At 38.9% G+C, this 25,531-nt stretch overlaps 1 protein-coding gene across 2 annotated transcripts in view; it reads right to left on the bottom strand.

The window, feature by feature from the left end:
* Plod (procollagen lysyl hydroxylase) overlaps positions 1-25,531 on the bottom strand; it is a 243,681-nt gene that overhangs the window by 125,229 nt on the left and 92,921 nt on the right. For both annotated transcript variants that reach the window (XM_067148905.2, XM_067148906.2), the window contains 4 exons: positions 24,397-24,527; positions 22,378-22,541; positions 6,572-6,748; positions 632-831 (listed from right to left, as the gene is read on the bottom strand). In XM_067148905.2, the coding sequence (XP_067005006.2) occupies positions 632-831; positions 6,572-6,748; positions 22,378-22,541; positions 24,397-24,527 (672 nt within the window). The remainder of the gene's footprint in view (positions 1-631; positions 832-6,571; positions 6,749-22,377; positions 22,542-24,396; positions 24,528-25,531) is intronic.

The raw sequence follows: 25,531 nt of genomic DNA, 5'->3' as shown, positions 1-25,531 counted from the left end.
TGGAAACTATTAAGTATGCAAATTTGCCATATCCCAGACAACTGGCAGTAAAAAAAAAAAAAGGAAAGAATTATTCGAGTGGTATTCGAACCTCCGTAACCTCGAGCCCTGTCCACTATCATACTCAAACTGAGCCCCTCCTAAGTGAGCTATTACAAAGCTTGACATACAGCGCGCAGTTACCAGCCCATACAATACCTGTTCCTGGTCTGTGTGTTCATCTCCTGTGGTAACATATATGTTCATCGTATCTGTGCTCGTTTTACAGCTTCATTTGGGGTATACATAATGAGTGAATAGAGGTACTCATGATTTCCGCTGTTTTCTAGCCCATAACCACACACCTCGTTTTATTATCCCAGATTAGGGAGGAGAACCAAAGTTTTCCCAAATTGTAGTAAACACAGTGGGTTGCATAACACCAGATTGCAGAGAGTGGGCCACCCAGTAAATCTGAGGAGCTCTAAAAGATGATTGAAGAAGGATAAAATTGCTGAGAATGTTTCTTGCTGTCAGGTTTATGAGCATAAACAAACTTACAGACTAATACTAATTTTTAAAAAAAACAGCATTCTAATAAGAGTGATATTAATTTCTACAGATTAATGATTTGTTGTGAGTAGGTTCTTACTGGTTTATCTTCCAGCAGAAGGGTATTATCCCAACAACTAAGGCAACCATCCTCTGGATTCCAGCTCTTGGCCAAATAATTACCAAGAGAATTAAGTACAAGTTTACTAAGTCCATTGCCATGAACAATTAACGGATTTGTATTATATGCAGTGTTTTGAAGATAAGCTTCACTTCCCTTAAACCGCAGCTCAACATCACCTGAAAATAATAAACACAATTACTTCCAAAAAATCTACACACTTTTTTTTTTTAGAATAAATTCCCAAACATCGATGCTTCAAAACTGAAAAATAAAATATCTACATCCTAGACATCCAAGTTGAAGCTGGTTAATCTCATGGGTCAGTTATGCAGAATATTATTAAAACATGTCCCTTATAAAGAAGTCAAAGGCATCTCTAGATAAAAAGCATCTTCACAATGACATGATTCCTGGAGGGATAATTATGGCTGAGATAAATACTCCCAGAAAATAAAAATCCCTCAACTACACTTAAAAAGCAAAATATGATCAAAAAAGAAATAATGGAGATGAAAATTTGTGCTAGGCAGGGAAGACTTATAATTATGGTACTCCAAGTAGGAAAAGAGATAAAATAATTCAGAATAAGCCTGCTTAATTGTGAAGCACAGGCTGAAAGAGTACAGAGGATTGTCTTGGTATGAGAGCAGAATATCAATACATAGAAGGTGGACTTGAAAAACAGAGCAAATTCAAAGAACACGATAAATACTGTATCTAAAGGCAGAACTTTAAGGATGATTGGTCTGACCAGAGGACTGCATAGTAACAATTCAAAAATACTGAAGAGAAAGGATATTCATGTGAAGTCATGTCTCTCCGTTCATATTAGCGAAGTGAGTGAAGTATTGTAAAAAGAAACTGACAAAAACAACAGATAAAAACGTGTTCTATTAAGGTATCTAATACCATAGCTCCTTATACTAATTAATAGATATTTTCTTAGTCAGTAACAAAACACAGGAAACCTATCCATTAGTGACCCTGACGTGATCGCAAATTATGAAAATACATAAATATGTCACAAGCCAAGCGAGTATTCCAAACTGTGACAATAAGTCGACAAAGTTGGCATCAAACTACCCTTCCTTGGATTGAAAAACCTGATATATGGTTTCGTTAGGCCAAAGAGCAGTTTTCTATCCCAAGAAAATGACTAACAGAGTTGGAACACAGGTTTGTCAAAAACATTTGGAACCTTGTAACCAGCACCTGAGCAGAAGGAAAGTGAAGAACACCAAATCAAAAAACTTGTCAGTGAGACACAACTCTACGATATGATGCCATACAACTATTACAAAAAATGGGAGGTTATGGCAGAACAAACTTATCTAATAAAATGTTTAAAACCATCTGGCTAAATAAACTTCAGGTAATATCCAAAATATAGTTGTAATTTCACAGGAGGATGTTGATAAACTATCACCAATGGCTGACCAAACGATGGAAATGTGAAGCGTTTATGAACTTCAGTCAATTTCTGTGCAAGTGGTGCCTCCATCAGCTGCTTCATCTTCACTGTCCTTTCTAGTAAAGATTGAAAAACTGGAGAACGAAGTCAAAAAAAAAAAAAAAAAACTATGGAACATCAGCAGCAGTGGTGACAACGATTTTGCTGTAATGACTTCTTCCTGATAAGTCACAAGTCATGTACTGAAGATTCTTCTCAAAATCATTCATAACAAAATCTACAGAAGATGTGAAGTAGATATTGGGAGCATTTGTTTCTGGAATGGAACAGGTACAAGAGATACACCCTCTACCCTTCATGTGCTGGCACAAAATTGTTTAGATGAAGAGGACATACACACCTGTTTTGTAGACTTCGAGAAAGCCTTCAACCATGTCCAGCGTCATACATTGTCATTAAAAAAGAAAAATTATTGGTTTTTACGTCCCACTAACTATATTTGTACCGGGCGAGTTGGCCGTGCGGTTACGGGTGCGCAGCTGTGAGCTTGCATCCGGGAGACAGAGGGTTGGAATCCCACTGTCGGCAGCTCTGAAGATGGTTTTCTGTGGTTTCCCATTTTCACACCAGGTGAATGCTGGGGCTGTACCTCCATTAAGGCCACAGCCGCTTCCTTCCAACTCCTAGGAGTTTCCTATACCATCGTCACCATAAAACCTATCTGTGGCGGTGCGACGTAAAGCCACTAGCAAAAAAAGAAAAAAGTTAAAAAATCAAATTATATTTGTATGGATTTTGGAGACTCTGAGATGCAGTAATTCTGTCCCGCAGGAGTTCTTTTATGTGCTAGTAAATCTACCATCACGAGGCTGACATATTTGAGCACCCAAGCAAGGACTGAGGCTCAGGGTAGCGGTGTACCACCTAAGCTACTCAGCTCAACAATAAAGACATAGGACTCCTGAAGAATCGTTACTGATGACAAAATTATGAGTGGAAGGATCCATGTCAGATGAAATAGGTAATCTATCCATAGATGTATACACCAAAGATGTATTCTGTCGCCCCTTTTCTTCAACATTTAGGCTACTCAGAGTTGATATTCAAAGTGGCTCTTGAGAATAAAATAGCTGGCACCAAAGTGAATGGAGAATCAGATACGCTAATGACACAGCCCTTCTTGCAGATTCAGACCTAGGACTACAGCATATCACTCGACTAGTTGACGTAGCCAGTTCAAAATACAGTATGAGTATCAACAACAAAAATACTGAAGTTATGGTTCTCAACAAGTCACAATGATCCATTACCAATGAAAAATAAATGGTAAAATACTCTAAAAGAGTAAAGACTGACTATCAACTAAATACAGATGTAGAAATCAAGACGAGGACTAAGTTAGCGAGAAGTGGGTTTATGCGAATGAAGCATTATTTAAATCTACGAATTAGAAGATTTGTTAAGTGCTACGTTTGGTCTGTCCTATATGGACTAGAATCATGGACTCTTAAAGTAGCTACAGAGCATCAACTCTAAGTATTTGGGATGTGGATATATTGATGCATGCTGAAAATACCTAGGACAGAATGGATGAGCAACCAAGAAGTCGTAGGCATAGTAGGATCGAAGAGACCTGCTTCACAGCTTTAAAATATGAAAAACAGCATATCTTAGTCATATCCATAGGCCTGAAAGATATGAATTGTCTCAGCACATCATGGTAGGGATGGAAAAGGCAGGAGAAGGACTTCCTGGCTTTCTAATATACTACAGTGGATAGGTCTTCTCTACAACAGCTAATCAGAACACCTCAGGACAGAAATGCATGTGTCATAATTATCACAAACTACAAGAACTTTACATCTTAATCATCTCACCTTGATAAACACCATCATCATCATTACTCACTTGCTGACGAGTAAAAATGTTGTCTTCCAAGTGCATCAGGGTTGCTGATTATGGGTTCTTTGATAGCTGAAGAGACAAACTCTGTTGCATAGCTGACACATCAAAATTGCCAAACCTCCTCCTTGTTGTAAAAGCGTTTAGTCATTTCTCGCTCTTTCCTACAATCTCTTATCAGACTCAAGCCAGGCTATGTGCTGGCACCAGGCTTCACCCTCTCCCTTCCTACTACTATCATATATCATGTCATTCATTTCACCTCATTAACTCTCCGACATGATGGAGCACATAAAGATCCCTTGGACAGTTAAGCATAAGTTCATTCTTAAATTAAAAACCAAACCCCTTGGCACTACAGCCCTTGAAGGGCCTTGGCCTACCAAGCGACTGCTGCTCAGCCCGAAGGGCTGCAGATTACGAGGTGCCGTGTGGTCAGCATGACGAATCCTCTCAGCCGTTATTCTTGGCTTTCTAGACCGGGGCCGCTATCTCACCGTCAGATAGCTCCTGAATTCTAATCACGTAGGCTGAGTGGACCTCGAACCAGCCCGCAGGTGCAGGTAAAAATCCCTGACCTGGCCGGGAATCGAACCCGGGGCCTCCGGGTAAGAGGCATGCACGCTACCCCTACACCACGGGGCCAGCGTTCTTAAATCAAATTACAGTAATTAAGGCTGTATGATCGAGCAGAGTGGCCGCGTGGGTTAATGGTTTTCTGTAGTTTCCCATTTTCACTTCCAGGCAAATGCTGGGATTTTTTTTTTTTTTTTTTTTTTTTTTTTTTTGCTAGAGGCTTTACGTCGCACCGACACAGATAGGTCTTATGGCGACGATGGGATGGGAAAGGCCTAGGAGTTGGAAGGAAGCGGCTGTGGCCTTAATTAAGGTACAGCCCCAGCATTTGCCTGGTGTGAAAATGGAAAACCACGGAAAACCATCTTCAGGGCTGCCGATAGTGGGATTCGAACCTACTATCTCCCAGATGCAAGCTCACAGCCGTGCGCCTCTACGCGCACGGCCAACTCACCCGGTTATGCTAGGATAGTTCCAATTCATAAGCCACAGCTGATACCTTCCATCTCCTTACCTAATTTCATTCAGTATCATTAATGTCATCTTCATTAGCTCAACTGAGGTTGGCAACAGTAAGAGCATATGGCCATATAAAACACACCACACAATTCCTCTTCACCATTCATCTATGTATAATGACTATTTTACTGTGACTGGTTCCAGCCTTTGGGATTCCTTACCATTCAGTGTCAGCGACAGTGAGACTACCGACTGACGTGTGTCCTGTACAATGATAGACTGTGTTTCTCTAGTATTTGAAGACCTAGCTGTGCATTTATTGTGTCTGTGTTTGAGCAATATTATTTCATAATTGTTAATGTACAGTATACTATTTTAATTCCATTATAAGTGAGGGAGTGTGTGTGTCACCATAATGTAACTCTGTGTGTTGGACGGCCATTCCGAATGGTTTAATACCACACAGGGTGTCCAACAAGGGAGTGCACTCTCACCATTACTATTCATTACTGTAATTCCTAAAGACCTGAAAAGGAAACAAGATGGAGAACTACACACACATTGGTGTCTGCTGATGATGTAGCCATCTGGGGAGAGACAGAGTTAGAGGTACAAACTAGGCTTGATGAATGGGTAGCAAAGTTCAAACAGTATCAGATGAAAGTTAGCACAAAAATGTTGCACTGAAAATGAATATGAAAGATAATGGCTGCCACATAAAGCTTGAACGTGAAAACATTCGATGTGTACAGGTACCTCTAGAGTAGGATTTCCAGCAGGGGTACTGCAGATAGAGTGTCCAGCAGTTCCAACTTCTACAACCTCATAAGACATCTACTTTGGGATAACAAAGTGCCCATGAGAACCAAGATGACTCGGTATAAGTCATACTTTGTGCCATTCTCACATACAGCCTAGAAACATGTATAATAAAAGAGAGAGAAGTTAGTAAATTGCAAGCATATGAAATGAAGTTCCTACAATCTACCCTCCAAGAGACACGCAAGCACCATGTAAGGAGCGATAACATCAGAATGGAACTGGAAGTGGACTCAATAGAAGAGAAGTTAAGGACTTCGAGACTAACATGGGATGGACATGCAAAGTGAATGCCTGGCACAAGAACAGCACGTGCAGGCCTAGAAAGAAGGGTTGAAGGAAGAAGACCAGTGGGAAGATCTAGGAAGAGATGGCTACTCCAACAGAAAGGATGTGGAGAGAAGAGGAGAGAATTCGGAGTCAGTAATGAGACAAGAATGGCATAGGCTCGTTCAACAACATCCTACCTGGCAAGCTGGAGGGGTTCTATGATGATGATGATGATGATGATGATGATGATGATGTCTGCAGAAAAGTAATTTGAGTGTAGTTAAGTGTAAGAGAGGGCCAGGAACCCTAACTTCACCACTTAAAATATTAAAAATATAATTTTATTTCACCTCATCCCCAACCCCATATCAGGAAACAGGACTAAGGAGTTGACACTGTTAAAAATATCATTTTTAATGGTAAGAGAGACAACACTACTTGCACAAGAAAGATAAGAAAATATAACAAATCCCACTTACCAACAGCACCATGCAAATTCTGGAAAATCTCAGCCTTATGGTCTAATTTAATACGAAGTTTATTTCTCAAGTCTTCATTCAAATATACATTAGTATAAAATAACTGGTCATCATCAGTATTTGAAATTTCTGATGATGTGACAATGCTATACATTTCCGAAGCATATCCTATAAATCCTGAAAAACAAAACAAATGATATCTGATTACTGAAAAATGTATTTATATTACAAGACAATCAACAAGTGTCTGGATGTAACGGCATACTGAATCTACATGTAAATATGTCAGTATTTACCAATAAAATAAGAAACACCAAAAGAATGGGTGATCTACTTTTCAAATAACTGTTAGTTTCTTCAGTCTGCCAAAGCTATTTCATTTCATTCTTAAATTTATCACACTGAAGTTTGTAAAAGCATATTTAGTTTCAACACACTGAAGAATTTGACAGTTATAAATATGCAGTCAAAACTGAAGAAAAATGGCTTCAAATGTAACAACAACAAATATGGGTGAATCAGCAAATATGAGTGGAAAAGTTATTCATTTTCACATCAGTAACAAAAAAAACACTGGAATATGGAAAAGACATTGTAGTAACATTTCTAGACACTGAAAAAGCATATGACAATATGACAGTGTCCCAAGGAATTTGGTATGGAAAACATTGGCAGAGGCACAGATTGTAACAGGATTGTAGCAGAATTGCCAAAGCTGTGTTACAACCAAAGTGGGTCAAACTGAATGGTTCAGAGTTGAGACAGGCTTAAGACAGGGAAGTGTATTGTCCCCCTTACTCTTCATTACCGTCATGGATAGAATTCTACATAATATCAAGGAGAAGATGATGGGCGAGCAAGTAAAGTCTATGCTCTCTGCTGATGACATTGTAGTTTGAGGAGATAATGAAGAGGAAGTACAGACACAAGCTGATTTATGGAATGAGCAGATAAATTTTGGAATTAAGATTAGTACTGCAAAAAGCAAGACTTTGATCATGACGAGAGGTAAAAGAATATCCAGGGGAGTGATAAAAATAGGAAATTAACCTCTTGAAGTAGTGGAAAAATATTTAATATTTGGGCAATGTGATGTCACAAGATGGAAATCTGGATGGAGAAATTGATTTAAGAATATAGCATTCCGCTCATTTCTACCAGTGTGTGAGAGCCATTGTATGGAACAAAGATGTGCCAATGAAGTGCAACTGACCTATGCCTGAGCAGCCTGGACATTGGCTAAGCATAACCAAAGTAAGATACAAGCAGCTGAAATGAGGTTCTTGAGGAGCATACAGGGAAACACAATACTAGATAGAACACGAAATGAGGAAAAAAGGAGAAGCATAGGAGTGCGTAAACTTCAAGAAGAGATTGATACAACAAAGCTAAAATGGTTTGGACACATGATGAGAAAGCCAGAAGAGAGAATCTAATAATTTCAATTACATTAAAACACAATACCAGTTTCGACCTGTTAAATAGGTCATCGTCAGCTGTTGATGAACCTGCTTATTCAATAGCGACTGTACAGAATAAAACACCACTGAGGTTAAACAAGAATGCCACTATTCTAGTAAAATGCAATGCTTAAAGTCTAAATATATACATATGGTACAGTTTTTGAAGTTAAAAGGCTTTAACTTCCTGGAGTCCCATGAACGCCACATATTCAAAAAAAAAATTTATATTATGCTATAATGTTGAAAACAGAAAACAATTCTTAAAGCCGTTTAACTTCAAAAACTGTACCATGTGTATATATTTAGACATTAAGCATTGCATTTTACTGGAATAGTGGCATTCTTGTTTAATCTCAGTAATGTTTTATTCTGTACAGTCACTATTGAATAAGCAGGTTCATCAACAGCTGACGATGACCTATTTAACAGGTCGAAACCAGTACTGTGTTTTAATGTAATTTAAATTATTAGACACTTTGTATATAAAGTATTGATTAGGCGGATAACTCTCATATTTGTGTGGTCATACTATCAATACGGACTATACAGCTGATAGATTATAGGAAAGAGAATACCGAAGAGACCATTCATGGATACAGAGACTGCAAAGAGGTCTAGAATGAGATGGAGGAACTCTGTTGTGAACTGTATTGCAAATAGAGGAGTCGATAGCAATAAAGTACTAGAAGAGGAATGGTGGAAAGATCGAGTAAGGTGGAGGGCTTTGGTACACTACCCTACCCAGAGAAAATCTGGGAAAGGGAATGGATGAAGAAGAAGAAAAGAAAAAAAATCTGTCAGGGCTGATTCAAACCTTCTCAACTTGCCTAACATGACGGTCAGCGATGTGTAGAAGTGGAAACGTGAATATGTATTTTGGAGGAGTTTGCGTAAGTGTAAAGTCTGTCATATGCCATCAAATTTTTCTTTCAATTCATTACTTCACGAGAAAAACAGTCAAATCTTGTCAAATACTGTTCAACATCAGTGAATGTTTGACAAGGTTTGACAAGGTTTGACAGCATTTTATTTTAACATGCAGGAAAGGCAAGCACTTCTTGTGGTTCTTCGACTAGCAGCAAGTTATATTCTAAAAAAGAACAGAAATGTGCAATAAAATAACATTTTCATGGAGAAAAATTAATTACAGCCATATAGCATGATAGCAATGCAACGGAAATTCATATCTTATTACACGACAACATATTAGAAATTCAATAACAACAACAATAATAATAACTGTACTGAGGGTACACCTTCTCCATTCTGTTAAACTGAAAGTCTTCTATAAGGCCATCTGTGTCATGAAACTGGAACTAATGTAATACAAGATACCTGAACGTTCAACCATTAGATATCTCTACCATCGTCCTAAGTGCCCCTCTGGCGGGAATACGGATAATTCTTAAGGGAATTTCAATTTTATTTTAAGGTGACAAACCTTAAGTTTGTGAAGAATGTTTTGTTAACATGTCAAGATTGTCAACACTCCTACAGCTTCCTTCTTCTCCAGTTATTAACCAATCAGGAATTTTATGTATATTTTCTCTAGCCAATTAAAATTAGGGGCTGTGTACAGGCATCGTGCCCATCTGAAAAGAGTTCTGGAATCTTCCCCTCGGAAATGCTGTAAAAGCTGGGCGCTTTAGGGCCGTATTGTCATCTTGGCGCTTGTCTAGTGCGTGTTATTTGAGAGAAGGGGCTGCAGGATGGTGATCAGAAGGCCTAACAACTCAAGGTAATGTGATAGCTCCAGGCAGATAGCTTGGGGGGAAGGTTTCAAACTTATTTTCTGAATGTAAAGTTGTAGTCATAATTTAAAGGTAAATTTTTGGCAAGTTTGAGGACTCTGTTCAAATCCCCACTGAGAAACATGTAAACTAAGGGAACAAGTGTGATTACCCTCTTGATTCCCATTCACTTGGTACGGGGTGACAAATTTTCTAAACCTCTAAATTCTTAACACATTTTGCATTTAGTGACTCCTCTGTAGTATAAGCTTAGCGTCAGCAACTTCGGGCCATAAGCCCATTTAGGGTTTTAAGAGTTTTTCTACTGTAAAGAGAGTGCAAGTGTTTATCCTCCTAGCCTTTGTTCATGGCCTATCATGTTAAACCTTTCATTTTTAGTATGGGCACTCATTGCCCCAGTTTAAATTGTAATTATTGATAAACGAGTGTGTAAAAGACTGTTGAGCCGAAGTGACTAAACACAGTATTTGAAGTTTATCAGACATAATTTTGTAAGAAGCTTGTGCTTCTGAGAGGCTGGACTGTGGTAACTTTTGGAGCTCAGTCTCCTAGGATGTGAATGAGTGGAGCAAACATGCTCTTATAATAGTGTACCTGTTCAGAGCTATAATGCTCATACCTTATATATTATCTTGCTGATAACAATCTCCAGGTTTTGTACCTGATTTTTGGACTTATAGTCGCTGTTATCAGAGCTGACAAGCTCATTTGTTATTTATTTAACTGTTATTTGTTCCAAATCTTTTATCAATTTTAAAATTAAATAAAAAAGGAAAGAAAATTTCAAAATTTAGTGCTTTAACTTATGCTCTAGTCATTTCCTTGACCGCCCATTCACCCCGGCACCTTCTTACACCTCTCTGTTTTACGATATTCCCGTAACAACCACCATCATCATCATCATTTCCCCTTGTACAGCTCCTGCCAGGTCGGGATGTTTATGGTACTTCTCCACCGTTGCCTCTTTTTCCGCCACTCCTCTTCAGTAATTGTACTCCAGTCCAGTCTTTTTTTTCTTTTTCTTCTTCTTTACTGTTCTTGACAGAGACCATCCATCTTGCTCTGGGCCTCCCTCACAAAAATCAATCAACTTATCTCCCTCGCTGTTTCTTTCTCCTTATCCAAATGGACCAATCACTTCTTATTTACCAACTGTCATTTTCTTTGCTAGTGGTTTTACGTCGCATGGAGACAGATAGGTCTTATGGCGACGATGGGATAGGAAAGGCCTAGGAGTTGGAAGGAAGCGGCCGTGGCCTTAATTAAGGTACAGCCCCAGCATTTGCCTGGTGTGAAAATGGGAAACCACGGAAAACCATCTTCAGGGCTGCCGACAGTGGGATTCGAACCCACTATCTCCCGGATGCAAGCTCACAGCCTTGCGCTTCTAACCACACGGCCAACTCGCCCGGTGCTGTCATTTCCAACGTGCGCACTGAGGTCTCCCCTGACTATCACTTCCACATCGGTGACTACCTCCTCGAGTATCGTCAAAAATTCCTTTGTATTTTCCACACTGTTTCCAGTTTGGGGTGCATAAACTTGGATGAAATATTTCACTCCTTGTTCCATCCCCAGTCCTAATCTGATTATTCTATCACTAACGTAGTCTACCCTATCCACATTTTCATCCAGGAGTTTGTTAACTATCACTCCTACTCCATTCTTCGCCTCATCTCCTCCACTCTAGTATAGGGTGTAGCCTCAACTTATCTTCACTCCCTTTCCCCTCCAGTTGACCTCATTCACTCCCATCATTGCAACATTCTCTTTCTCTATAAAATCAATCGACTCTTCTGATCTTCACGGTTATAGCATTTATTATTCCTATCTTCATCATGTTAATTGCTGGTTGCCCACTCATCACAGCTCTCCCAGCACAAGAATTGAGTGTTGCTTTTAGAAGGTACGCCCTAACCTTTCTGAGGCTGATAATTATCACCACTCATTTTAGGCTATTGTTATGATGGAGTTGCCACTCCCAGAGGCATTTTAGAGCCACTGCCAGCAATTATCCAGACGGCCCCTTACATGTGGAATAGACACCCTTGCAGCCGCCCCTAACATGGGGAACAAACGCTGCTGATGAATTGTGTACTAATACTATTCCCCGAGTACTGCGCTGCCTCTTCTGCAATCTCCACCGTTCCGAAGTCCATCTTCTCCACTGTAGATTCCGTAGAGGTCTTCACTCGTAACCCTGAGTTGGGACCCTCACCAGATGTTACACACCGGGTCAGTATGCCCTGGGACTGACAGTCAGGGGTGCCACTCCCTGGGCAGGGCTGTCTCCAGAGAGGGTCCCTACCTGCTACCAACTATTGATGATTACGATGATGATGATGATGATGATGATAACAATGTACTTCCTTTTAAAAGAATAATCACAACCACCATTGACAGTGTTTACTTATAGCTTACCGTTCACTAATAAAAATATTAAAGCTCTCCACTTCAAGATATTTCCTTGTAATCTCCTCGTATGCTGCAATTTTAATCATTTTAATGTGGTAGTCTACGGAAGCCACAGAATATAAGTAGGGATGTCTTCTACTTAGCGATTAATAAACACAACATCCTTGATCATGACGAAGCCATTTTTGTTGTATTAATCCTTGGCAATCCCAGCATGCCTAGCAGCCTAGCGCATACTGTTATTACTCAAATTTGACTGGTCAATTCTGTCTAATTCACTTTCAAGTCTTCTCAAGTATTGCAAGCGATTTGACAAATAAACTGGTGAAGTGCTGAAAATTTTTGTGAAGTCTTGTGAAGACTTGATTTGACAAAAATTTGATCATGTACAACAGGCTTAAGAGTGCTTTTTATGGAATGAACTCGGCCCTCCCATAATATTACATGAAAATCTAAACGCAGATGAATAAAAGGACTTTTTGATCAGATGCATATCATTATGGTGGACCTGTTTGATTACGACTATCATCTGTATTACTATGACAATGCTGCACGGTTTATAAACTGTATGATTCTGGAAATGCAGTGGACTGGCCAGCCCAGTCACAACATGAACCCCATTAAGGGTGAATTAAGATACAAACTTTGCTCCAGACCCCAACAACCCTCATCATTTACTGCTTTGACTGTGACTATTCAGGAAGAATGGGGTGCCAATCCTCCTTGTAGAACGTCTTCCCAACAGCAAAGTTAGAGGTGCATAGAGTCGTCTGATAATGATTGCAAATCCTTTTGATCTCACGGCAAATAACCCTTTTAACACATTCCCTCCAGCTCTGAATTTTGATGACTATTTTATGTTGTATTGGCCAACCAGTGACTCAATGCTATCTTTAGTTATTATTGGTTCAGGTCACTGGTGTCCTGATTAATTCAATTTCAGTTAGTTCCTAATACATATGCACTTCTTGTGTGCATTATTGTTGAGGAGATATTCCAACATAGTTTACCTCAGTGATAGTTTTCCGCTTCAACAAGTACCCAGTAAGTGTTAGTTTCTCGTTCATTGATCTCTTTTGTTATGGGAATATGGATAGGCCTAGGTTAATTATTTTCATATTATGCTTAGTAACAAAATGTCAGAAAAGACAAACAGCTATTTACAGTTCAAACAGAACAAAATTTTAATCACTTGCCTATATTTTTCCAAAAGATTTTCAGAAGAAACATAACACAAGCACTGGCACTTTTTCACGTCAGTTTCATCGAAGCACTCTATACATATTTTTGGTGCTCCTGGACACTGCAGAGAATGTCATCACTTTCTTCGTATTGTCGTCAGTACTATCAAAGGGTAGAGAAGGGTCCGCCGATTCAATACCACCATCATCATCATCATCATCATCATCATCATCATTTACCTTTATCCAGCTTTAGCCGGGTGGGGGCAAATATGGTTCCTCTCCACTTTTCCACCACTCCTCCTCCAACACCGAGTCCCAGTCCAGGTTTCTTTCTATAATACTGTGTTGGTTGTCCACGGCCCCTCCTTCCTTGCATTTGCATTTCCAACTTATTTTTTGGCATTCTATCATCACTCATTCACTTTATGTGCCCAAACCATCTTAGCCGGCTTTTCTCTATTCTATCATTCATTTTTTCCACTCTAATTTCTTCCCAGATTTTCTCATTCCTTATTTTGTCTCTTCTACTCTTTTGTACATACTCCTCAAGAACTTCATTTCGGCTGCCTGTATTCGACTCTCATACTTCTTTGTTACTGTCCAAGTTTCTGCTCCGTAAGTTGTTATGGATACGTAATACATCTTGTACATCGATTCCTTTGCTTCCATTGGCGCGTCTTTGCCCCATAACATGTTTCTTACACAATGATAGATACAGCTTCCAGCTTGAATCCTCTTACTAGAGGTGGGCCAGCGTAAGGTTGCACATGACAGCTGCGCCCAATGTTGGTCACACTGCAATGGCGCGCTAAGCGATGTTGCCGTCGCATAAGTTTTTAAAATCATGGAAGAAATTATTTTAATGTCATCGCGATGATACACAACACAAATTAAATCGGCCGACAAAAATCTAACTTTCAACACATCGATTAAGTTTACAATAAAAATTTTCATCACAGAAAATGATATGAGATACATATACTACACAGTTCTTTTATCGCGATGTTTGAAAATACGGAAGAAATCAGTCGACAAGAATCTCACTTTAAATACACCATAACATACACCGGTGCTAACACAAAAGGTTTCAAGTAAAATATCTATACCTGATTCATACAGGAAGAGGCTCAATACCCTCCAGACCACAGGTATCACTACTGTCGCCTTCGTTGTTATTTTCATCGTCGTCTAGGCAGATCGTCAACTCCTGACAGTCACTGTTGATCCATGTATTGCCATTGCCGAGTTAATGAATGTTGCGACATGGCTAACTTTATTACAAGTTGTCCATTTCATGACCGATATTTTAGATGATGACAAAACTCTACTTCCCTTCTCTCCAGAGCTTTGCATGAACTGTCAGACTGTGTCACATCGTTACTTCACCAGGTCGCGCTCAAAGACAAACCCTCTAGACAGCGCAGAATAAACATCTTCTCCAAACAAGAACGAGAGGCAAGATGTCCTGTTCTGATGACCTCCATTTTTTAACAAAGGAGTCTCCAAAGAACTTTTATTATTTGTGCTTATTGTCCTAATGTTTTTTCTTCTCAATTCTTTCTTTATACAGATGAAGAGGACCACTAAGTGGTCGAAACATGTCCTGTAAGTGCTAATTTATATTCAATTTTGCCTGAGACAATAATAAAGTATTGATTAGGTGGTTATTTTACTAACTTCTTGATGGCTAACTTTCTTCCTCCATAAAGCCACATCCATTCGAGCAATACTCTCCCAGAACAGTCCTTCCAGTAATTGTGAAGGACTTGTTATTAGAGAGTACGTAATGTTTTACTTCACCCCATACCGTGCCGGTACCAACTCAATGAGGTTGAAGTGACAGTGGTACGGAGGCAACCGAATAACCTTGTGTCCTTGTTCCTTCGCTGCCTTATTGACTAATTTTTTTTTCTATTGGCTTTACGTTGCACCGACACAGATATGTCTTATGGTGATGATGGGATAGGAAAAGGCTAGGAGTGGGAAGGAGGCGGCCGTGGCCTTAACTAAGGTACAGCCCCAGCATTTGTCTGGTGTGAAAATGGGAAACCACGAAAACCATCTTCAGGGCTGCCGACAGTGGGGTTCGAACCTACTATCTCCCGAATACTGGATACTGGCCGCACTAAAGCAACTGCAGCTATCGAGCTCGATTGACTAATTTAGTCATACACGCTAGGTTATTTCTTTCCTGCAGCCATTCCACGAACAGTTCTTTATGGGCACTCAAAGTAGGGTTTTGTCCATTATTAAGGAGTGGTAAGGTGCATTGTTCATAACAATGACAGAAGGAACTTTGAGCTGTAAATAATCGTACTCGTGTCTTCGTATTGCATCAGCCTGGAAATAATTAATTCCTGTTACAGGAGATAGCTTAATTCGTTTCTTTCCCGGAATGCTGTGAAACAAGTCCCTTTTATCAGCCCTATTTCCGTTACTGCTATATTCTCCAGTCCCTTTTTCCTTCTGTTCTTGGAGGCGAACACCTGTCTGAATAACAGTAAGCTTTGAAAGCCCTAATGTTTGTTTGACATATGTGTTACACAACTTGATCTGCAGGAACACAGAAACGTCTATACAAGCGTACGAATTTCCTCTCCCTCTCATAAAACTCACGAGTTCTCTGCACTAATTCTAATGCCTGACTATTAAGGGCCACTTCACGGCGCAAAGGATTATCACTTCGCGCCTCATAACTATGTTGTCGTTTCCATGACATCGCACTGCATTTGTTAAAATAAAATTTCACAATTATCTCACAAAGAAAACAAAACTTTCATAAACGCACCAATCACACCTAACTATGTGCTAGCGATGATAGACGAAATGGCAACACTTCAACATGGTAGTCAAGCCAGATATAGATGCCACCACTATACTACCCAGATTGCCAACAACAATCAACTGAAAATAGTTCGTATTTATTTTGTGGCTCACTTAAACCTTATAATATTTTTAAAATGCTAATATTTGTGTAATCAAATAAAATAATATAAGCACTATACGGAATGAAGTATGAATTAACATGAATAAAATGCATAACTGTATCTGACATAAAAAGTAGTAGATTGGTGATTCTGATTGACAGGTGATGTTCATTTCATTTTTGTACTGGTGCCAACATGAATTACAACTGTCAAGTGCAACCTTGTGCTGGCCCACCTATAATCTCAGCATCCAGGCGAGAATTCACCATTAATTCACTCCCCAGGCATTTGAATGTCTCTACTGCTTCCAGGGGCTTGTCTGCTAGTTTAATCTGAACTTTCCCTTCTTTCTCCCCTCTAGTCATAACAAGAGTTTTACTCTTTTCTACACTTATTTTCAATCCACATTCTTCGATCTTCCCACTCATCACATTCAACTGTTCTTGAACCTTCCTGTCGTCTTCTCCCCAAATCACAATATCATCTGCAAATAACATGATGTTCATTTCTCTTCCTCCATATGTTGCTTTTGCTGTTCTCATGATGTCATCCATTACTATTGCAAACAGGATTGGCGATAGAACACTTCCCTGTCTCGGCCCACCAGTTACTTTGAACCAACTTGTCCTGCCAACTTGTGTTTGCACGCAACTACAACATTCCTTGTGCATTGCGATGATCATTTTTATTAATCCCTGTCCAATTCCTTTTTGCACGAGACTGTTCCAAACTTTAGTCCTCGGGACACTGTCATATGCCTTTTCAATGTCAATGAATGTCATCACCATATCATTCACATACTCCCATTGCTTTTCCATTAGTTGTCTCATAATGAAAATGGGCTCTATTGTTGACCTTCCACTTCTGAAACCAAACTCATTTTCCTGCATCTGATTTTCAATCCTCAACCTAATCCTACTTTCCAGCATCCTTTCCATTATCTTAGCAACATGGGATATTAGAGTAATTTCCCTGTAGTTCTTCAATACTTTCTTATTGCCTTTCTTGAAAATTGGGATGATTATTCCTTTTTGCCAATCCTCAAGGACCTCCTTATTCTCCCAGACAATCCTGAGAACTCAATATGTCCACTGCAGGCCTACAGCTCCAGCTGCCTTTATCATCTCCACTGAAATTTCATCTATTCCAGCAGTTTTTCCATTCTTCATCTTTCTTACCGCCATTTCAATTTCATTCACTGTAATTTCTTTATCCATTTCTTCATCAACTAATTGCCTTTCCTGGTTATCCATTGAATGACTCATCAGTTCTTATGTTCAGCAACTTCTGAAAATACTCTCTCCATCTATTTCTTATTTCTTCTGGCTTTGTTAATATTATGCCGCCTTCATCCTTCACAAATCTACAGTTTACTTGATCTCTCTTTTTGTTTCTTAAGATACCATTGTACCACACCAAGTTTGTCCTTGTGTTGCACCATTCTGATGCCGCTCTTGCGGCAATGTCTCGAACGTATCAATTTCTAATATTCCCAAACATGACGTATCTTTAGCTTCTCTTCGACAGATGGCATCTCATACCATCAATATATGACTAAGTATTTCTCTCTCGTGGCACTCTTTGCCTTCCACTCTATGTGAGAGACAACAATGTCTGATGCAAGGAAGGTGGAAATGTTAAGATACAAAATGATTGCACTAGATTTTGTGTGGTTTATCAAATGGATTTATTGTCCACCCTATGCAACTCTCTGCTCAGAGTCAATGATTTTGATTATATAGAAGCTGCTGGTTCTATTCTTCAGGATGTAAGGTATTTATTTTGATTTTTGATTTGCTGTAGTAATGCTGATCACGTGTACCGAGACCCTGTTCTACAGGTTTTTTAATTTTCATTTGCTGTAGGTTTTATTTGTTTCTCTTGTGTTTATTGTTTTTCGTACAAATTATTCAATATGTGGGAACAGAAAATAGCTCTGTGTGAATGATGTGTGTTTGCCTGTTGTTTTGAATCGAGACCCTACGCTATGTTTTCTTCATGGTTAAGGCTGGCTGAGCTTGTGTTGGTGTTGATCTTGTGTTAACGCTAATGTTGTGTAATTCATGTTCGCCCTAGCAGAGGCGATATGGATATGTCATCTAGCGTGAATACTGGATAAAGGTCATGATCGTAACTCAAACCTAACTATAATGCAGCGATCCTTGGGTTACGACGTGGTAAGTTTTAATCAAGCTTGTGGGCCAGTGATCTCATTTACCATGCAGTACGAGTTTTCTCGTAATGTGTCTTAATAGTAATGTTAATTCTGTCCAGCACACATTTGGTCTCTACACCGTGCATGAGTGAGTTGGCATGGATTTATTTGTTTGAATATATGTTATTTTTCTGTATCCCACAGGTCTCTATTTAACACAACCCTTATCTGCTTGTGTTCTCGGCTTACACGCCGGTTTGATTATCTTAAAGATTTGCTCTTCATTTTACTTTTTTCACTGTTGGATACATTTAACTTTCTCGTAACTATGGCAACCTCTCATCTTTAATATATTGTCTTTTTTTGTTTTCTTGCCAGGCCATCTTCCCGGTGGGGATGCGGATCCTTAAAGGTGATTGTTGTGAACCACGTCTTTTAAATAAGATACGATTTGAACTCATGTCTGGTATTACCAAATGCTCGTTTGTGTGATTTAAGAAGGTAAATGTTTGCTTTAATTGTACGTATCCAACTTCAAGCTTCGGTGAAAGAGATGCTTGGTTCAAAATAATTAATTAGTTCACCAAGAAAGAGGTATATTCTAATATTCTACTTGTAATTGCAATTCAAGTTTACTTACAATTATGTTAATATCTACCAGACGGCACAATGACATTTACAGTAAGATACAAAAGTTGAAAACTAGAAAAGCAGCCTGGAATTGATAAGCTTTCTGGGGATATACTAAAGGCAATGGGTTGGGATATAGTACCATATCTGAAATACTTATTTGATTATTGTTTGGTTGAAGGAGCTATACCAAATGAATGGAGAGTTACTTTTTTGCTATTTGCTTTACGTCACACCGACACAGATAGGTCTTACTGCGACGATGGGATAGGAGAGGCCTAGGAAGTGAAAGGAAGCGGCCGTGGCCTTAATTAAAGTACAGCCCCGGCATTTGCCTGGTGTGAAAATGGGAAACCACGGAAAACCATCTTGAGGGCTGCCGACAGTGGGGCTCGAACCCACTATCTCCCGACTACTGGATACTGGCCGCACTTAAGCGACTGCAGCTATCGAGCTCGGTGGGGAGTTACTATAGTAGCCCCTGTGTATAAAGGAAAGGGTGATAGACATAAAGCTGAAAATTACAGGCCAGTAAGTTTGAAATGCATTGTATGTAAGCTTTGGGAAAGCATTCTTTCTGATTATATTAGACATGTTTGCAAAATTAATAACTGGTTTGACAGAAGGCAGTCTGGGTTTAGAAAAGGTTATTCCACTGAAACTCAGCTTGTAGGATTTCAGGAAGATATAGCAGATATCCTGGATTCAGGAGGCCAAATGGACTGCATTGCAATTGACCTATCTAAGGCATTTGATAGGGTAGATCATGGAAAACTACTGGCAAAAATGAGTGCTATTGGACTAGGAAAAAGAGTGACTGAATGGGTGGCTATATTTCTAGAAAATAGAACTCAGAGAATTAGAGTAGTGAAGCTTTATCTGACCCTGTAATAATTAAGAGGGGAATTCCTCAAGGCAGTATTATCCGACCTTTATGTTTTCATATATATTCTGTACAAAGTAATAAATAAGTTACAAGATTGTGAGCGCCTGCAGGATGACCTCGATAGTGTTGCGAGATGGATGGTGGGCAATGATATGATGATAAACGGGGTTAAAAGTCAGGTTGTGAGTTTCACAAATAGGAAAAGTCCTCTCAGTTTTAATTACTGCGTTGATGGGGTGAAAGTTCCTTTTGGAGATCATAGTAAGTACCTAGGTGTTAATATAAGAAAAGACCTTCATTGGGGTAATCACATAAATATGATTGTTAATAAAGGGTACAGATCTCTGCACATGGTTATGAGGGTATTTACGGGTTGTAGTAAGGATGTAAAGGAGAGTGCATATAAGTCTCTGGTAAGACCCCAACTAGAGTATGGTTCCAGTGTATGGGACCCTTACCAGGATTACTTGATTCAGGAACTGGAAAAAATACAAAGTAAATCAGCTCGATTTTTTCAGGGTGATTTCCGACAAAAGAGTAGCGTTACAAAAATGTTGCAAAATTTGGGTTGGGAAGACTTGGGAGAAAGGACATGAGCTGCTCAGTTAAGTGGTATGTTCCGAGCTGTCAGTGGAGAGATGGCGTGGGAGGACATCAGTAGACGAATAAGTTTGAGTGGTGTCTTTAAAAGTAGGAAAGATCACAATATGAAGATAAAGTTGGAATTCAACAGGACAAATTGGGGCAAATATTCGTTTATAAGAAGGGAGATGTTCAATAATTTTCCAATTTCTTTGCGATCATTTAAGAAAAGGCTAGGAAAACAACAGATACTGTAGGGTATCTGCCACCTGGGCGACTGCCCTAAATGCAGATCAGTATTGATAGTGATAGTGATTATAGGAAACACAACTGTGCGTTTTAAAGGGTTACACCTATGATACGTAAGTAATCACTTTTCTGTATCCTCTCTTAATTTTTGTTCACTCTACGTTTTTATTTGAATTCCTACTTGTGTTAATAAATTTATGTTTTTGATCCCACTCTTTTATTTGGGGGTGCGGGTTATTGCCTTTCTGCTCCCTATCATTGATTGATGAGGTACGAGTCCAGGTCCGGGCTTTTAGCCTGTTCTGACCAGTCCACGAGGTAAGTATTTGTGTTTGTAGATGTGTGTGTGAGGTGAGGGGCACACCATACAGTAATTTCCTGCTGTTCTGCATATCATCTCTCAATTTCTGTGTGAATAAAGCCCAGCTTTTCCTCCTTTCTTCCTCCACTACATTCTTGGTCAAATTCTTTGTCTCCACATATTTTCTTCTACTTTTTTCGGTCTTAGATGTTTTCCATGCTTTCCATGCCATTTTCTTTTCCTTCACTTTAATCTTTACCCTATCATTACACCAATGTGTGTCTTTGTCTTTCACATTTCCTGATATACCACATACCTTTTCTGCACATCCAACCAGTGCTTCCTTAAATCTTTTCCATTCATCTTCAACATTGCCCATCTCTGTCCTTGGTACCGAGGGTATTATTTCCCTTTGAAATTTCTCCTGTATGTCTTTTTCCTTCAACTTCCATACTTTAATTTTTTTCTCTCTTCTTAATGGGGGTTTTTCAATCTTTCCCACTTTTAATTTTCCTTCCACAACTCTATGATCTCCACCAAGGGCTTCTTCAGGCATAGCTGTAACATCTAAAAGGTTCTTCCGGTGTTCTTTCCCTATGATTATATAATCAATCATGATCTTTGTTCATCTGTCTTCCCAACCATACCTTGTAATCTTCTGACTATTCTTCTTCCTAAACCAGGTGTTTCCAACTATCATTTGGTTCCTCATGCAAAAATCCACCAACAACTCACTTTCTGGATTTACCTTTCCATATCCAAAGGGACCTACAACATCTTCCTTTCCTTGTCTTTCCATTCTAACTTGTGCATTTAGATCTCCCATCAATAGCACTTCTATATCTTCTATCTGTCTCTCCACTTCCTCTAAAAAGTCCTTAGATGTTCATCTATGCAACGCGTTTGTGGGGCATACAACTGAAATAGATCTTTCATGCCATTTTCAAACTGGAGTCTCATCACCATCATCCTACACTGGTACTTACACCACATAGTTTCTATTTAACAATTCTAAAGAACACTGGTCTAACTGTTTCTTGAGATAGAAAGTGACACACACACACACACATATATATATTCATTTTAGGTCACAATGTGTTCTTGTATAGAAAGAATAACACTAAATGAGTAGAAAGAAATAGCCTACTAAGCCTGAATTCCATTGTAAATGAAGTGTTCACATTATCTGCCTCCCAGATAGACAAGAAAAACAGACATCCAACATCATCTACATAAATTAGGCTAATTATTCTTAATACTTACCACCTGAATTGAGGAACCTTTTACCACGTTGGACTGTTGGATACTTGGCAGCTAAGCTCTCATCTGGCCAACAGAAACCTTCAGCAGCAAAGACAACTCGTGCATCAAATTTATCAAATTTATTCAGGATCTTGTCTACTCCAGCCAGTAAAATAATATCATAGCTGAAAAAGAAACATATATACTTTGAATTTTGAATTTATTTTCTCAGTCACTCCTTGCACTAAAAGCCATATCATCACCATCAATAATGTCCCACTCCTGTCACCTGGGTGCAGTTAACAAGTCTCCTCCACTCCTTTCTGTCCTTCCACTTTTCCTGCTCCATTACTTCCGCCACATCCAATCCAGCTTCTCTAATGTCCTTCCAAATCTGATCCATCCACCTTCTCCTCGGTCTTCCAACTGGTCTCTTTCCCCTAACTTCTCTTTCCAATTCCCTTCTTGCTACCCATTCCTTTCCCATTCTTTTTACATGTCTGAAGCATCTCAGTCTTGCTTTCTGTATGTTCTGTACTAACGGTTCTATACTTAGCTCTTCTCTGATTTTAATATTTTGAATTCTATCTCTTCTTGTCTTTTTAATTGATGTTCTTAAAAATTTCATTTCTACTACTAGGATCTTACTATCTTGTCTCTTATTAGTTACCAGTGTTTCTAGTCTGTATGTTACAATCTGTATAAAATACTGTTTATATAATAATTTTGTTCTCTTGGGTACTTTGTCATCCCATAAAAGCTCTCTGACTTGATGATAAAATGTTGTTACCTTTACTTAGTCTGTTATTAATTTCAGGATTGATTTAATTACTTCCATTAATAATGCTACCCAGAAACGTACTGTTCTACATTCTCTAACGTTCTCTGCCTATGTCTAAAAGCCATATGCTGAACATAACAAAATATATATACTGAAAACAATGTATTAACTCCATACCTCCAAAAACATTTGAAGAAATATTAAATTCTGGATTAAAACACTAATAATTTATAGCATGACTACAAGAACATGTGTACAATACCTCTCTATCTTATTAGATGCTTAGTTTTACACAATTCACTTATTCACAGAATTAATGACCACCTTTGGAATATGATCCATTTATCACAAACAGTCATTATAATGTTTAAAAATCATGTGTATTGTTCTATTTTTTTTGTGACAGTTAAGTTGCAGAAGATCTGTCAACTTCAGTGGCCCGAACAGTCTTATTCTACTGAATGAAAATTGAAGCATTTTTCCTTTAATAAATATCTGTTCTGTGCGCGTGAGCATGCGCCCACCACTGGCAATTCCCAGCTACTAGCCGAGTGACTAATACACATCAGATATACATTTCAGGAGGCCCTGCAGGACTTACGTCAGCCACAGAAATAGTTAAAGGCGAAGCACAATAATCACTTCTGTTAATTTTGCTACCTGGGAGACTGATTACCTCGGATCGAGTTGGGTATTTCAGCTGCCTTGACAAAACATAGGCAAACTGTACAGAAAACAACCTGGAAGAACAACTAAATAACCGTCTCTCACCTTGATGTTTCAAAAATATTTTTACATGCCCTGGATTTTGATTATTTTAATGAAGCAACCCTAGTCTGAAGATGACTGCTCAACAACTCTCTTTAACATAAGATAGTAATGTACCAGTATATTCTCTCATCTCTCTCTTCAGGCATTTCGTTACACATTTGTATTGTTCATTTTTTTAAACAGTTAATGTATTTAACCTTACTTTTTTTTCTAACTACTGAGCTAACATTGTTTAAATTAATTACCCATGCAAATTAGTTTTGAAATGTATCAAAAGTCCAACAAATGATATGCCTAATTTATTATATTAACAACTTGCATTTCCAGAGCATCTCACATTCATATCATAGAAATATAACAATAACTTCACTGGACAATTTTTCTCATTCTCAATTTGAGTCAGACGGCTTGGCATGAACTAAAGAATGCATTTGGCAGAAAAATAATCACAAGTAAACAAATACTGAACAATTTTGTTGTTTACTCACCTGTCTGTGAAGAGTATTATTTTATTATCACCTTTATACTTTGCAAGCTCTTCCTTAAGCAAGTTCACCTTGAAACCTCCTCCAGCATAGTTCATGTCACCTCCTTTCCATTGTCGTCCCATCCCCAAAACCTAAAATATAAAATGTAAGTCAGTATTCATGACACCCTTCACTATTACAAATTACCCTTCAAAGTATGATGGCAACTTCAATATTCTTCAACCATTATTAAACCACTCAAGGAGTGTACAAGCAGGGAAGACAACAGGTGACTTCAAGCACATGTCTTCTGGTAGGGTAAAGAAAGCTAAATCCCACTGGGTGTCAAGGGCATAGAAGGTTATTCCCAAGAATCTGGATGCCAGGGCTTTCAAGAACTGCTCCACAAGTAACACATTCAACTGTACGGAGGATGAACTACTGTGGGCTTAAGAAGAAACAGCTCCAAGTGTAAATAGGCTGCAGAAGATCCTGATTTTTTTTTTTTTTGCTTTACGTTGCACCGACACAGATAGGTCTTAAGGCGATGATGGGATTGGAAAGGCTTAGGAATGGGAAGGAAGCGGCCGTGGCCTTAATTCAAGTACAGCCCCAGCATTTGCCTGGTGCGAAAATGGAAAACCACTGAAACCATCTTTAGGGCTGCGGACAGCGGGGTTCAAACGCATTATCTCCCGGATGCAAGCTCACAGCTCCGCACCCCTTACCACACGGCCAAATTGCCCGGTATCCCGATAGTGAGTGATTCAGATTCCAATGGCAAATAAAGCAACACCACAGAGACCAGCGATGAGCTTGAAAATCAGTGGTATCTGGTACAGTAATATTCCTTCTGACAATTGTTTCAAGACTTTTTATTGTTGTGGTATTTCTCGTCATTTAGATAGAAACACGGTAGTAATAGGTATTGCTAAAATAAACTAATATGACCGAGCAAGTTGGCTGGCAGTTATGGGTGCACAGCAGTGAGCTTGCAACTTTTAAAAAAAGATCCATCAAACAAATGAATAATGCCAAAGTCAAAACAGTTTTGAAACAAATAAAGCTAGGAAAAGACAATCTTTTGGCACAGCCATAGCACTCAGAACGATCGGATGAAGCAGGCCAGTTAGCAATACTCTTCAAGAGAATAGTT

The sequence above is a fragment of the Anabrus simplex genome, chromosome 6 (genome assembly GCF_040414725.1).
Source record: "Anabrus simplex isolate iqAnaSimp1 chromosome 6, ASM4041472v1, whole genome shotgun sequence".
NCBI classification, from domain to species: domain Eukaryota; kingdom Metazoa; phylum Arthropoda; class Insecta; order Orthoptera; family Tettigoniidae; genus Anabrus; species Anabrus simplex.
Note: the sequence above shows the minus strand (reverse complement) of the source record. Positions and strands in the feature narration are given on the sequence as shown.